This window comes from Falco rusticolus, chromosome 5 (assembly GCF_015220075.1).
Source record: "Falco rusticolus isolate bFalRus1 chromosome 5, bFalRus1.pri, whole genome shotgun sequence".
In the NCBI taxonomy this organism is placed as follows: Eukaryota; Metazoa; Chordata; class Aves; order Falconiformes; family Falconidae; genus Falco; species Falco rusticolus.
Window position 1 is genome coordinate 45,233,496 of NC_051191.1, and position 14,680 is coordinate 45,248,175.

The following is a 14,680-nucleotide window of genomic DNA, read 5'->3' on the forward strand; positions in this document are numbered from 1 at the left end:
ATATTTAGAAATAGCTGTTTTGGTATAGTCTTCTTTGAAATTGCAATTAATACTTCAGGAAAAAGCTCTCGACAATTATTTTGCAGATTAAGTACTTGTGTCGTTTTTTTGTTTGTTTTTGTAACAGACCCCACCCAGAAAGACTCTAAAGAGAGTCTTGAGGTATAATTGCAGTGGGGTAAATTTCTAACCCATTGAAAAATCAAGCCTTCCAACAATAGCCTTTCATAGTACTTAACAAAAATTAAGCAGGTTTTATGTCTGTTGACTGCGATAACCCTAACATAAGCCAAACTTATTGGATGTTGTAAACCTGTCTGTAGAGCAGTCCATCACTTCACTTGTCCTCCAGACCAGCTCTCACAGAAACTTCTATCCAGATCCATTATCTGTGCAGCTGATGTGTTCCTGGATGATGATCAGAGAAAGCTGCTGCTGTGCCGTCATGCAGGACATTTTGCAGCACAGGAAATCCGTGGTTGTGCTGTTATATTGAGACAGTATGAGAAACTGGACAGCATTTTCTTCCTGGAAAACCAGCAATAAATTCACGTGATAGCAACATCAATTCCAGCTCCACTAAAATATTGTTTTCTTGTTACAATGTGGTCCACTCTTCATTTTTCACAGATAAATGTGGTAATGAAATCTCCATATATAGAATTGTAGAATAGTTGAGGGTGTAAGGCATCTCTGGAAACTGTCTTGTTCAACCCCTCTGATTAAAGTGGTGTCAATTAAAGTTAGCTTCCCAGGATTGTGCCCAGTTAGGTTTTGAATAGCTCCAAGGGTGAAGACTCTACATCCTCCCTGGGCAATTTAGTCCAATGTTAACCAACCTCACAGTAGAAAAAGCTTTTTCTTTTTAATGTTTCAATTTAATTTATTTCACTTTGTGCTTATGGCCTCTTGTCCTGTCACTGGGCACCACTGAGAAGAAACTGGCTTCCCTCTCTTTATTCCCCTGTCATACTCAGTCATTTATAACATTGATCCCTCTGAGCCTTCTCTTCTGCAGGCTAAATGATCCCAGCTATTTCAGCCTTTCCTTGAGCAGTGTTCTAGTCCCTTAAGTATCTTTGTGACCGTTAGCTGGACTCCCTCCAGTAGATCCATGGCCACCTTGTAGTGGGGAACCCAGAACAGGATGCAGCACTCCAAATATAGTCTTGCCAGCGTTCAGCAAAGGGCACAGATCACCTCTGTTGACCTTCTGGCAGTGCTTTTCCTAAGCAGCCAGCCCAAGGTGCTGTTGGCTTTCCTTGCATCAAGGACACATTGCTTGTTCATATTGAACTTACTGTCTCAGATTTGTGGGTTTTTTTCTGCAAAGCTGCTTCCCAACTGGTCAGCCTCTAGCCTGTACTCCAGATGCTGGACTTTGATTTCCCTTTGAAGTTCATGAGATTACTGTGGGGTCACTTTTCTAGCCTTTTGAGGAATGGTAGCACAACTGTCTGGTGTATCAACCATTCCTCCTAGTTTTGTACCATCTGCAGCAAAGCTTTTCAGGGTGCACTCTGTCCCATCATCCCGGTTATTAATGAAGATATATTGGCCCTGAAGATACACCACAGATGATTGCATCTAGCTGGAGTTAATATCGCTGATCCCAACCCTTGAAGACTAACGGTTTAGCCAATTTCCAGTCCACCTCGCTGTGTCCTTAACTAGTCAGTACTTCATCATTTTGTCATTGAGGATGTTACAGACACTGTTAAATCTCAGCAACATCCGATGCTCTCCCCTCATCCATCAAGCCAGTCATCTTACAGTAGAAAGCTGTGAAGTTCATCAGGCATGATGTCTCCATCATAAATCCATGCATGTGTACTCTCAATCACCTTCCTGTCGCAATCACCTTCCTGTCCTTAACGTATTTTGAAATGGTTTCCAGGATTATTTGCTCTGTTGCCCACTGTTACCTTCCTCCATTACCTCCTTTGAGGTGAAGCTGACTGGCTCCTTGTTTTCATCCTCCTTCTTGAAGATAGGAATGACATTTGCTTTCTTCCAGTCCTCAAGAGCCTTTCCTGATCACTATACAATGATAAACTTTCAAAGATAATTCATAGTGGCCTCCCCATGATATTGGCCAGTGCTCTCAGCACTCGTTCACATCTCATCAAGTTGACATGGACTGGTGTATATCTGATGTGTTTAAGTGTTTCCTGAGTTAATGCTCCTCAGCTGAGGGGAAGGTTTCCTTGCTCCAGACCTTCCAAAAGGTCTCAGGGACCTGGGAATTATGAAGACAAGTGTTACCAGTGAAGGCTGAGGCAAAGAAGACATTGAGTTACCTTGGTCTTCTCCATGTCATTTGTCACCAGGTCCCCTGTCCCATTCAGCAGCAAGCCCAAGCTTTCTCCTACTCTTTCTTTTGCTGGTGATACACCTGTAGAAACCTTTCTTGTCCTTAATGCACCTTGGTAGATTCAACTCCAGATGGACTTTGGCATTCCTAACACCATCCCCCATATTCTTTTTGGGTAACTTGATGCTATTTCCACATCTTGTGCACTTCCTTTTTATCTTTGAATTTAGACAGGAGCTCCTGGTTCATCCACACGGGCATCCTTCTATATCTGGTAATATCCTGCTTTTCAGGGTGGACTGTTCTTTGGGTTGGAGGTGATTCTTAAACATCAGCCAGCTCTCCTAGACTCCTCTTATATACCACAAGATTCTTTCAAGCAGGCCAAAGGCTGCTTTCCTGAAGGCCTGGGCTGTCATTCAGCTTTTTGCCTTGTTCCTTCACCTCAGAATCCTGAACTCCACCATGTCATGGTCACTGCAGCCAAGGCTGCCCATGACCTTCACATCCCTGATGAGTTCTCCCTATTTTTTTCATAAGAATCGGGTCCAGCAGAGCGTGTGCTCTTTTGACTGCCTCTGTTAAGAGGTGGTCATTGGTGCACTTTCAGAAACTGCATGGATTGCTTGTATCTTGCTGTGTTGTCCTTCCAGTAGATACTGGGGTGGCTGAAGTTTCTAATGAGGACCAGGGTCATGATACTTCTTCCATTTGTCTGAAGAAGACCTCATCATCTTCCTAATCAGATGATTTGTAGCAGACATTCACCACAATGTCATCCATATTTGAGTCTGCCCTCTAATCCCAACCTGTAAGCGCTCATCATTCATCCCAGGGCAGAGCTCCAGATGTTGCCACTGATCTCACTGAAGGGGCTATTCATCCTCCTTGCCTTCTTGGCCTGTGCTTCCCAAAGAGCTTGTGTCCATCCCTTGCAGCATTTCAGTTTTGTGTGCTATCTCACTATGTCTCTGTGATCCCAGTGAGATCATAGCTCTGCAACCGCATGCAGATCTCCAGTTTCTCCTGCTCCCACATGTTCCTACTGCTGCATGTGTTAGTAGTGTGCAAGCACTTCAGAGAGATACCTGCCCATACTGACTTCCCAGAAGGGGTATGAGAGCTTTCCCTATAATGCTGCTGTCCTGTAGGTACTTCAGAGTTTATGTGCTTGGGGTGATCCCACTTCAGCCCTGTTTTGGAGAATCCCAGCTTCATGGACTTGAATTTAATATATATTTGCCCTCTTGCTCTCTTCCTGTTTTCTTCCATGTTCCTTTCCCTTCTTCCTTAGCCTGAAGGATATGAATAACCATCAAAAGGCTGTGAGGCAGGAGGGTGGGGAAAAATGTCTCTTGTGATAGGCCCCTCCCTTAAAGCTTCTTCCATGCTGAAATTTAGACTTGATGATTAGTCACAATTTTTTCCCAAAACATTTTCCTATTTTAGTAACAACCATATCTACTCAGTCCCCAGTGTAAGTATCCAAAGCCTCATTAAGTCCCAAATAAAATAAGTTTTCACATGCTGGTATTTAAAGAATGATACACCACTTGACAGAAGTTATTTGTATTGCATCCTTATTATTGAACAGGTTGGTAGACAGTCTTTACGGGGACTGTTTGCAGAGATGTCACTTTCTCTCAGGGGTTTAAATGTTTGACTGACAGAAACATGCTAGGGATAAAAGAATTTTCACTGGGATTGATTTTTAAGGCTGTGTGCGCTGCAGCACTGACTGAATTTACCTTATTTTTTGTGTGCCATAAGAGGTGCTAGAGAGCCAAGACAAAGAGAATACATTTCTGGAAAGGGACCAGGAATTTCTTAGGACACAGTTCTGGAAGGAAAGATAAAGCTTGGAAAAAATGAGCATGAGAACATTGTGCTGTTACTTGGGTTCACTTTTTTTAATGGAACATTTTTTTTGCACATTCTCACATATGACATTAATGTGTCATCAAATTTCTGTGAACCAGAAGTATTCAATGAAGTTTTGAGCATTAGTAACTGGTGTTAAAAGGCGGGTGGCAATATTATATTGTTTTCTGAGTGATTTTGTGAAGCAGTGAGACTTGCTTTTATGTAATATGTAACTTCTGTTTTAACATCTGTTATAACTTCTGTTGTTCTATAATTACAGCATGCAGTGAGATTATGTTTTGAAGAAGAATTGTGAAATAGTATAAAATTGTTATCAGATTGCAAGCGAACTTCCAAGTGAGTTAATATTTCCCCCATTCCTCGTTTTTGCAGGAGACAGCTGTAATCACTGGATGCATTATAGTGATGCAACTAAAACCAGAAGTGGATGGGCCAAAGAATTACTAAATGAATTCAAAAGCAATGTTGAACTGCTTAAGCAGGCTGTTAAGGACCAGGTCACAGATTCTCCTCCCAAATCACCACCCGCTGTATCTCCTCAGAACCTACAAACAGGTACTTTGTTTGCATCACTAATGCTCTAATTCCATGAAATGTTAAAACTGTTCTAAAAAAGACTGTTCTTTTCAATGATTCCATCACTATTCTTTCCTACAGGCAAGGAACAGATACCGAAAGGAACACCTAGGGCTTCCTCTGTATCTTCCCAACAACCAAAGGGCAAACTGATGTCTAGTCCTATTGTGGTTAGACTTGCAGATTTCAATATATATCAGGTACATTTCTTCAAGTTAGTAAAACTGGGGCTATTTTGCCCTTGACTGTTACATAACTATGTTTTTTTAAGGGACGGTTCTGAAGCCCATGGAAATTAATAGAAGTCTTTCCATTCATTATTGGATTAGACCTTTATGGACCTGTTTCTGGTTTGTTAAAGTTTGTGGATATTTTATTACCTTTACATTAAATGATGATACACTATAACAATTATGTTTTTCATCCAAGCTCCCCAAACTGTCACATTTGAAATGTCATGGTTTCATTGTATTGTTAGGTACCCAGGGTTTTAATATGTGGTTTTGTGTTTCATGCTGTTGTTAATTATCTTTTTCAAAGTACATCACAATTTTTTTTTTTAATTATTCTTCCAGACCCTCCCTCCTCCAGTGATATTTTGAGTAGATACTTTATCCATTCTTCCTCCCCCGGCACACGTGCACACACCCTCACCCCCCCCACCTTGTCTGAATGAGTAGTTTTAGTTCTGGTTGTGGTCCAGGTTCACTCTTTGGTGTAAGTAGGAGGGAACTGGAATAAAGGAGGAGTATATCTCATAAGACAGATTATTAGTTATATGGGAGGATCTACTCTAAATTTCTAACAAAATGCTTAGTGTGTGCCTTTAGTCATTGTGACTTTTGCTTGTTCAGGTTCCAGATTTCAATGGCTTTTTGCCATGTTGATTCTGGTAGAGTGGGAGGTTGCAGCTTGCTGCTGGAAGCCTTCAGCTGTTTGAAGTGGTTTTATAATATCATTTTGTACTGTTAATGTTTTCATTTGCCTTCTACTCTTCAGATTCTTGTCTCCTCCTCCCTACACAAATTAATTTTCAATTTTTTAAATTGTCACTATTTCTATACAATTTACAAAAAGATATTTTTCTCAATAGAACTGTTATTACTTGAATTATTGTGTGTGTTAATACAGAGGTGTTTGCAGCTTGAATATGGCTATGTAGAGTGAAGCAGGCTCATAAAGGTTATATATTCATTGTTTCCAGTAAAGCGAATACAAGTAGACATCATTATATATTCAATATTAATACATTGGCTAATTTTGAACTAGCAGTCTGATCTACTAAGTGTTGGATGAAAGAGCTTTGTTTTGACAACATTTTGAAGTAGGGCACATTCCAAGAAATTTAAGGTGAAATGTATATCAAAAGACGATCTCTTTCATGCTTCATAATTTATGTTGGAAGGAAACAGAAATGGAGGATTACTGTTCTATAGTGTCTTGATTCTCCTGTGAAGTAGACCTTCGGGCATAGCTAAGCATATGTGTCTCTGTCAGGTGTGTGCTGTACACCTCACTTAGTATATCGTCGAGAGTCAGCCTGTGTACTGAAATCTGTCCTTAGGACTGTACAAAGACTTCCAAACACTTGTGTAATAAACTTACCTAGCTTATCTATCCCTTATCATCTAGATACGGGATCCTTTTGAACAGACAGTATGCAAATACACCATGTCCTAGCATAATTGCTTACACAGGAGCTGTAGTGTTTGCAGTAAAGATACCAGATCATTCTAGGCTTCTACTGAACACCTTTGAAAATGACTTGCTGCCTCCTGCCTTGCATCAAGGTAGGGGGATCTGGTGCTGTTAATACTGTATAGTTTTCTTGTGAAACTATTCTATGCAGATTGCTTCTACTACACGGCAACTAGGTGCGTCTCATTGTCAGCACTTGGTGTAGTTGGGGATCTACATCTGAGAGCAGTGGAGTGTTACCCTACTAGGGGCAGTGCTTTGCAGCTACAAATGCTTAATGTTTCATAAAAATGTAATGCATTAATGAAATTAATCTTTTATCTTTTACAGGTTTCAACAGCGGATCAGTGTCGTTCTTCCCCTAAAGCTCTGATCTCTTGCAATAAGAAGTCACTTTATCTTCCACCAGAAATGCCAGCTATTCATATTGAATTCACTGAATATTACTACCCAGACGGAAAAGACTTTCCTAGTAAGGCTTTTTTTTTTTTTTTCTACCAAACTATGAATTTTGTGTGCTACTTTCACCTTTATGAAGCTTATTACTGATTCCAGGTTGACAACTGGAAACAGGCAGTGGCTTTCTAAAATTGAAGGAACACAACACTGCTCCATTTCCACGGTCCTTGCTCCTGGCAAACTCCTGTAAATACTATTTTTTATAAACATGGCTTTTGAATCTGAAAAAAATCACAGAATTTTTATTGACACATACATGTATGCTGGAGAATGAATAATTTATTTTTTCTGCAGTTCTACTGTCTGGCTACATGAAAGAACTCAATGACTACGTAAAAGAACTCAGACTATTGCAGCAGTATCTAAGATGCAATGAAGGTCTGCTGGAGTTACTTTTATTAATGTGTTATGGGGCTGGCCCTGTTTTATCTACTGAAATGTCAGTGGATTTCTTGGGGATGGGACTTGAGGAAGGCAGATCTTCTTGGTCCTGCCCTTCCTGTGTAATGAGGACAGTCTCCCTCTCTCCTCAGACTTCATTCTATTCTAATACTAGCTTTTACATTCAAAAACTCAGTTACTTGCTTGGATTGAGAGGAAGAAGCACCACTTTAGGTATCCCCTAACAATTTATTCTTCTTTGGGACCGAAGGACTGGGTTTCCAGTCTTTCTCAGGCATAAAAAGTGGTGAAAATGTAAATCTGCACTTGTGTTTTGGTGGTTTTTTTTAAAAACAACAAAAACCCAAAACCAACCCCTAAATATTTTACTTATTCTCATGATTTTTTTTTTGTTTTCTTTTGTAGTTCCATGTCCAAATTTGTATGGCCAGTTGAATGCTCTACAGTTCACCCTGGATGAGAGAAGTATTCTTTGGCTAAATCAGTTTGTGTTGGATTTGAAGCAGAGTCTTATTCAGTTCATGGCCATGTACAAGTTAAATGACAATTCAAAATCAGATGAACATGTTGATGTTAGAGTTGATGGACTAATGTTAAAGGTATGCTGGCATTGAGGAGTGGTTTTATGGTTCTTTAGAAGAAAACCCTTTTTATCTTATTCTGAAAAGCTGTTAGCAAAGCAGCTTAAGGAATAAATGGAAAAATAAATGAACAACGCACCCACGCAATAAGCAACGCTGCTCTGGAAAACTATGCATCTGTCTTCCATACTTCATCTGTGTCCTAGGGGTATTTTGGTTTTGTGTTGAAGACTTGAATGGGAGTATTAACAAATGATTTCACTATGTTCAATGAAGCTGATGAAGCAGAAGGAAAAAAAAATCGAGCACTGAAGTAAAAATAACTAGCAAAAAATTCGTATTTGTACTCTATATTGATGCAAGGGCCCTCCCTTGTGCCTCTGGTTGTAGTATATCAAAACTTTTTCACTTTGTTAGTGAATGCCTGGAGTAAAGAAGGCAGTTCATCTGAAGGTTTATTTCCTTCTCCAAAACACATTCTCACCGTTTTGTTTCACACTGGCCCTTGGTGGTAGTTCAGGTACACAACTTCTCTGTATGTTTATTCCAGAGGAGTTGCATTTGCTAATACAGCTGAACATCACAGTTTTGCTTCCCTTGTCTCTTCCTCCTTTGGAGGAGAGAAGGATTATAGAGCAGACAATTTGCTCCTGTCCCCCTCAATTTGCATTAAACATTGGTTCAGAGGTAAACAAAACAGTGAGTCTTTTTGATGGTGCCTACAGGAGAGGTTTCAAGGGTTCTAAAAAGGTCAGTGTATGGAGAGATGGTTGTCTTCCTAAGGCTCTTTGTGGATTTTTAATGGAACTTTAAAAGGACATGGTTTGTACTGAATGCAATCAATTGAGAACTAACAACCAGGCAGCTACGAATACGGGCTGAGCTGATATTGAATTACTGCATGTGAATAGCCCACTACACTACAAGGAGATAAAACCGTTCTTAAATCCCTCAAACCTTGATTCATATTATTTCTTTCATCCCTGTATTAACTGCATAATTTTTATTTTAGTAAATGATGAATCTTTTATTATTGGTGTGCTTGATGGTTACATATTGTATAGTTAGTTATTGTATAGTTACATATTTGGTTATTTTGTTCTGAGTCCTTTTATTTACAAAAAAGATGGGAGTGATGAAGCTTTAAGTGTTCTTAGGATGAGTTTTTTACTCTGATCTTTCAGTGGTAGTGTCACTGATGCTAGCAAAACTAGTGTGCCAAGGTCCATATTTAACAACATCAGATACAGGATTTGGCATAAAATATATATTTCTTTTAAAATATAAAATTTATTTTTAACTTGCATTAAAGATACGCAAGTTAAACTAAGTCCAGTATACTGAACTATTTTGTTGGGTTTTTAGGAGTTGGAGTATATTTTTCCGATGAAAAAAATATTTATTATGATTACCAGATAATGGTCACAAAATAACTATTCTGTATTCTGCAATGTTAAGAATGTCAGCTGTGTTGGCACATTTAATCGTTTCCTTGTATCTTAACATAGAAATAAAAATATGGTAGTACTCAGTGTAGTGAAAAGCCCTATTTGACAAATCAGATTGAAAATCAGAGAATTATAATTTGGAGTTCAAAGTTGTAAATACTTGGAACACCTGAAGAAACTTTCTAAGAAGCTGTTTCTGAGTTGAAGAAATGAGACACTTCAGCCTAATTTAGCTGACATAATTCTAAATCCTTCAGATAAGAAAAGCCTGAGATTCTTACGTTTTTGTACAAACACTGGTTTAGATGCCACAGCATCCTTCTTAAAAATGAGAGGAAACACAAATGATGATCTGAGCCAGATTTATCCCTGTTCTGTGTTAGTATACTGGAGTTCTCATAAAATTATATTCATTTTAGCTGTCATGGTTATTACTTTGTTTCTTTAATTGTATACCTTCTTAATCTATATATTTCTAACTAGAAAAATACATTTCTCTTGCAGTTCATCATCCCATCTGAAAACAAACCTGAAATTCATAAAGATCAACCTCGTGCACTTTCCATTCAAAGTTCAGAGATGATTGCTACAAATACAAGATACTCGCCAAACTGCAGGCACTCTGATCTAGAGGCTTTGTTTCAGAACTTCAAAGACTGTGAATTTTTCAGTAGAACTTTCACCACTTTTCCTAAGTCCCAGAAGAATTTTAATCTTTTGCATCCAATCTTTCAGAGACATGCTCATGAACAAGATACTAAAATGCATGATGTTTATAAAGGTTATATCATCCCAAAATTGAATAAATATGCATTAAAGACATCTGCAGCTACTGATGTTTGGGCATTGCATTTTTCCCAGTTTTGGATAGATTATGAAGGAACGAAAAGTGGTAAAGGCAGACCAATAAGCTTTGTGGACTCATTCCCACTTTCACTTTGGATTTGCCAGCCAATAAGATTTGCAAAGTCACAAAAAGAGCTTGTATTGCATAATCAGACAGCTTTGAACATTCCAAAAAGTGAATCTAGTGATCTTGCTAATAGACTGCAACGTAAAAAACTTCTAAAGGAGTATTACAGCAGTGAGGCGGAGCCCTTGACCAATGGCATTCAAACATCAGAGGCTTCAGGAGTGCTTTCTGAAAGCTCTTCCTGTGATGCAGATGTACATGTGCTTGTCCACGTTCAAAAACATGTAAGCGTGCAGATCAATCATTACCAGTATCTTTTTTTGCTGTTTCTCCATGAATCTCTTGTATTGCTCCTGGAAAACTTAAGGAATGATGTAGAAGCAGTGACAGGGAAACCTGCAAAGCAAACAGATGTCTGCATTGGGATCCTACTGAAAAGTGCAGAGCTAGCCTTGCTGCTACACCCAGTGACTCAGGGAAACCCTTGTAAGTCTCCAGTTGTGGAAGAAGGAAGTCCCATGGCATCCCCTTTGGGAAATGGGGAAGCTCTTACTTCAGAGAGTAAATTTGTTGGCAATAAGATAGTGCAAACTGGTATTGCTAATTTTGATTATGTGAATGACTGCAAGCCTCTGAATGCTGAAGTTAATAAAGGAATTTTAATAGATCCTCTTTTGTTTAAATCGGACAGTAATATGGATTTTCAGAAAGGAATGTCATTTTCAGATGATGCTTCAGATAAAGGTTTGGGAGATACGAGTGAAGGAGGAAGCAGTGGACTTTTCAGCAGAAGTGACTCAGAGGAGGTCTGTGGACCTCTGAGTGAGAAAAGTAGCTTGCATCCTAGGGATTCAGCACCCTTTTTAAGTAAGAGAGAAGATTCTGCTGAGTTCTTCATTGATAAAGAGGATGACAAAAACATGCCCTCACGTAAGTTAAGTGAACAGGAAGGCACAACTGAAGGCTGCCCTAACCATGTCACTGACGTGGAAACAGAAATTGGCTTAGAGTCTGAAGAACCTGAAATCGGCAGAGACAAAGTGACTTCAGTTAGAATGTTTGCATCCCAGTCCTCATCAAGGTATAGAAGATTTAATACTAAAGCAATTTTCCTACTATTTGAAAATATTTATCAATCTTGTTGGCCACATACTTTCAGGAGTGGTTAATGGAAGTGAACACCTAGTAGATGAAAATTTTAAAAGTATATAAAGATACAGGATAAGCAGTATCCAGCATTCAATGAAAGCTAAAAGTAACTGTTAGTTAATTGATTTAAACTATAAACTTTCAGTTTAAATAGTATGAAATTTGAAAAAAATATTGATAAGTTTATCTACAGGAATGCATCTTGTTTCTATGCTTATGTCTTTTTCTTGCCAAAGGATTATTGAATAATCAGACATTTCTTGTATATCTTGCCTGGTTTAGAGAATTTTTTTAAAGTAATTTCTAGGTAATTCCTTTAATTTGAAATAATAATTTCCTAATATCTTTATATTTGAAAAGTGCAAAGCCTAAGGAACGCTGCCCGTCCAACCTCCCTGCATTCTCTGTTTCTTACAAGAACATGAAGAGAAGTCCATCACAGGTCTCTCTGGATACCATCTCTATTGATAGTATGATGCTAGAGGATCATTTGATAGAGAGTGATGGAAGTGACAGCCAAAGCTTTCTGGAGAAAGGTAAGTAGGTTTAACAAAGTATTTTTAAGCAATACATAAACATGTTGTTTGTTACTAAAATAATAGTGAAAAGGATGGTTGTGCAGCAAATCCTGGATACCTCACAGCGCTATTTGTGTTAGCTTCTCCAGTCACTAATATCGAGTGTATTCACACCACACCATTTCAGGGACAGCAATAAGGCTGAAGTAGTGCTACTTAATTAAATGCTACTTAATTTTCCTTTCTTAAGGAGACTAAAAGCATTGCTCTGCTATGTTGCAACTCTGAATTAAGCAGAACTGTTCCCTGCTTTGCATAAAAGCCATTGCCTTGGCCGTGTTTACAGGTTTGCACCCTGAATCGGTGTTATGCTTGAAGTGGTAAAGAGGCTTTAGTTTTAAAAGCAGATGAAAAAGAAATGAGTTTTCAGTAATACTTAACCACGCTAATTACCAGGCAGATAGATTTGGTAGTCACCTTACAGAGCAGTTCCTAGCTATTGACTTTCTAACAGCAGGTATTTGTCCCATTTTTGCTCATCTGTGCACGAGTGTCTGCTCCTGATCTGAGGGAGGAGTTCAGGCATGTGGTGATTATGACTGTGTAGTCTGTAGTATTGTGGACTTGTCATTTCTAATGTCATGAAATATGATATGACTTTATTGGTTCTGCTTTTGTGAGAAATTCTACTTTGAATAAAGAATGACTGTGTTTTTTCTGTAGGATTTATTTTCGGTCTAGAGCAGTAATGAGATGAATGCTTCACTTGCAAACCTGTTACATATTTGGATTGTAGGAGTATTCCTGCATGTGCTTATGTGGGAGAATGCCGTAAAATACATGTTCCATTTTAAATAACCCTTATATGTTTCTTCAGCTTGTTAAACAATACTTAACTGCAGGTTAAGTCTGCATGCTTTTTAGTTGTCAAGGAAACACTACCATGATTGTCCTAACATAAGTATATATAGCTTATTTCTCTAAACATAAAACCACAAACATTTGTGCTAAAGGCACTATGCAGTGTTTTGGATACATGGCTTGGAATCTTTAACCTGCGGGATCTATTTTATATTTTATTTGGAAGACTAAAATAGGTCCTTCACAATTTTTTAAGCAGCACATGTAGGGTGCCATTTTGGTTTTATCGCTATACCCTGCCTTACTTGCATAGCATCTAGAACTGTGAATTTCCTGTAAGAGGAATGGATTTGGCAGTTCAATCATAAATGTTTGTTTGATAAGCAGTTCAGCTCATCTTAAAAAATGAGTTAATATATGCATACAGTAACAGACGCTGACTATTCTTAATGTAGAAGTAATTCAAGTTATGCTGTACTAATTTTGTGGTTTTTCTGATGTGTATATATGGAAGGTATTACAGCCACAAACTATCAAAGTCCATCAGAAACTGCCCATGAAGGAGGCACAGTGACTGAAAATTGTGATGGGTCATCTCCAGATGCCATGAGTGCTGCTTCAGAGAATGCGCATGAGAATAGTGAAGAAATGGTAATACTGAATTTCATTAGAATATGTGCTTCAGTAAATTAAACCTTAAAATAGAGTGAAAATGAATGCTCATAGAGGTGATTTTTCAGCTAGTTCTGGAAGCTTTTGTTAGTGCATTATGTAAGCTTATACATTTAGCGCACCTGTATTAAGTACAAATGAAGATTAAAATCCAAGTTACGCTGAGCATTCACTGTCCTAATCTGCTCTATAGCCACTGTTGATAAATGACAGCGGCCATTTTAAAACGTCAGTAAATATTTCTGCTTTAATGCATATCATTTTTTTGTAATGCCATTGTGTTCTGTTGCTCTGTTGAACATAACATTTAAAATGAGGTTTTTAAACATCATTGAGTATAGATAAAAGAAGCACCATAACTGACATCTCTTACATGGAGTTGTTTCCTTAGCACTGCTAGCATTCTGTAGTATTTGCAAGTAGCAGCATAACAGCCGCCCTACTGGGTCAGATCAAAGATGCCTCTTGTCCAGGATTTTCAGGACAACGCCTATTATCTAGAGAAGATTAGAAGAATAGTGCGTGTACAGAGAGATTCCCTCCCTGAGACACCATGCAGAGTCCAGCTTCTTCCATCTGCCTATCTGCTTATTCTTTGCAGATCCTTGCCCTAATCTGTGCTTCTTAAATTATATTCTTATATCAGTTAAGGTCATGAACTGGAAAGCTGAGTATATGGGCCCAAAGTAAAACAGTGAATTTACTAAAATCTGTTGTGTGCTTGCTGACGTATTTTTTCTTTTTAGTAGTATTAGTCATGTAATCCTACCTTTGCTTTAAAACAGTTGTAGATCACCTTCATTAAAAAAAATATAAAAAAGGCAGATCACTTAAATGATTGAAAATTTATTTAAAAGGAACCAATCTGTGCATATAGGTAATATGGAAAACCAGAGATCAATGAGTGTTATGCAAATGCATGTTAACATTTTTTTTTCTGCTTGTAGAATATAACTCAAAAGTCATCAGAGAAATGAGCCCAAAATAATAGTAATGATGATGGAGATACGTCTTCTGATACCAAAGCTGAGTTTTGAAACTGGCTGCTACTTTTTTTGAAAGCTACTGCAATCCAGTAGGTAGAGGAAAAAGGGCTGACTACTATGCAGATAGCCAAAGTTCAGTAGCCTGTCCTGGTTCTTTACCCTGGTCTGATTCAGCACTGTGAATGCTTGGTTATGCTTATGATATGCATAAATTTGAAT

At 38.4% G+C, this 14,680-nt stretch overlaps 1 protein-coding gene across 5 annotated transcripts in view; it reads left to right on the forward strand.

Moving 5' to 3' along the window:
- The window catches only part of UHRF1BP1L (UHRF1 binding protein 1 like), a 61,799-nt gene that overhangs the window by 31,795 nt on the left and 15,324 nt on the right, over positions 1-14,680 (forward strand). For all 5 annotated transcript variants that reach the window (XM_037388462.1, XM_037388459.1, XM_037388458.1 and 2 more), the window contains 7 exons: positions 4,571-4,753; positions 4,856-4,974; positions 6,803-6,944; positions 7,739-7,932; positions 9,867-11,356; positions 11,785-11,960; positions 13,318-13,454. In XM_037388462.1, the coding sequence (XP_037244359.1) occupies positions 4,571-4,753; positions 4,856-4,974; positions 6,803-6,944; positions 7,739-7,932; positions 9,867-11,356; positions 11,785-11,960; positions 13,318-13,454 (2,441 nt within the window). The remainder of the gene's footprint in view (positions 1-4,570; positions 4,754-4,855; positions 4,975-6,802; positions 6,945-7,738; positions 7,933-9,866; positions 11,357-11,784; positions 11,961-13,317; positions 13,455-14,680) is intronic.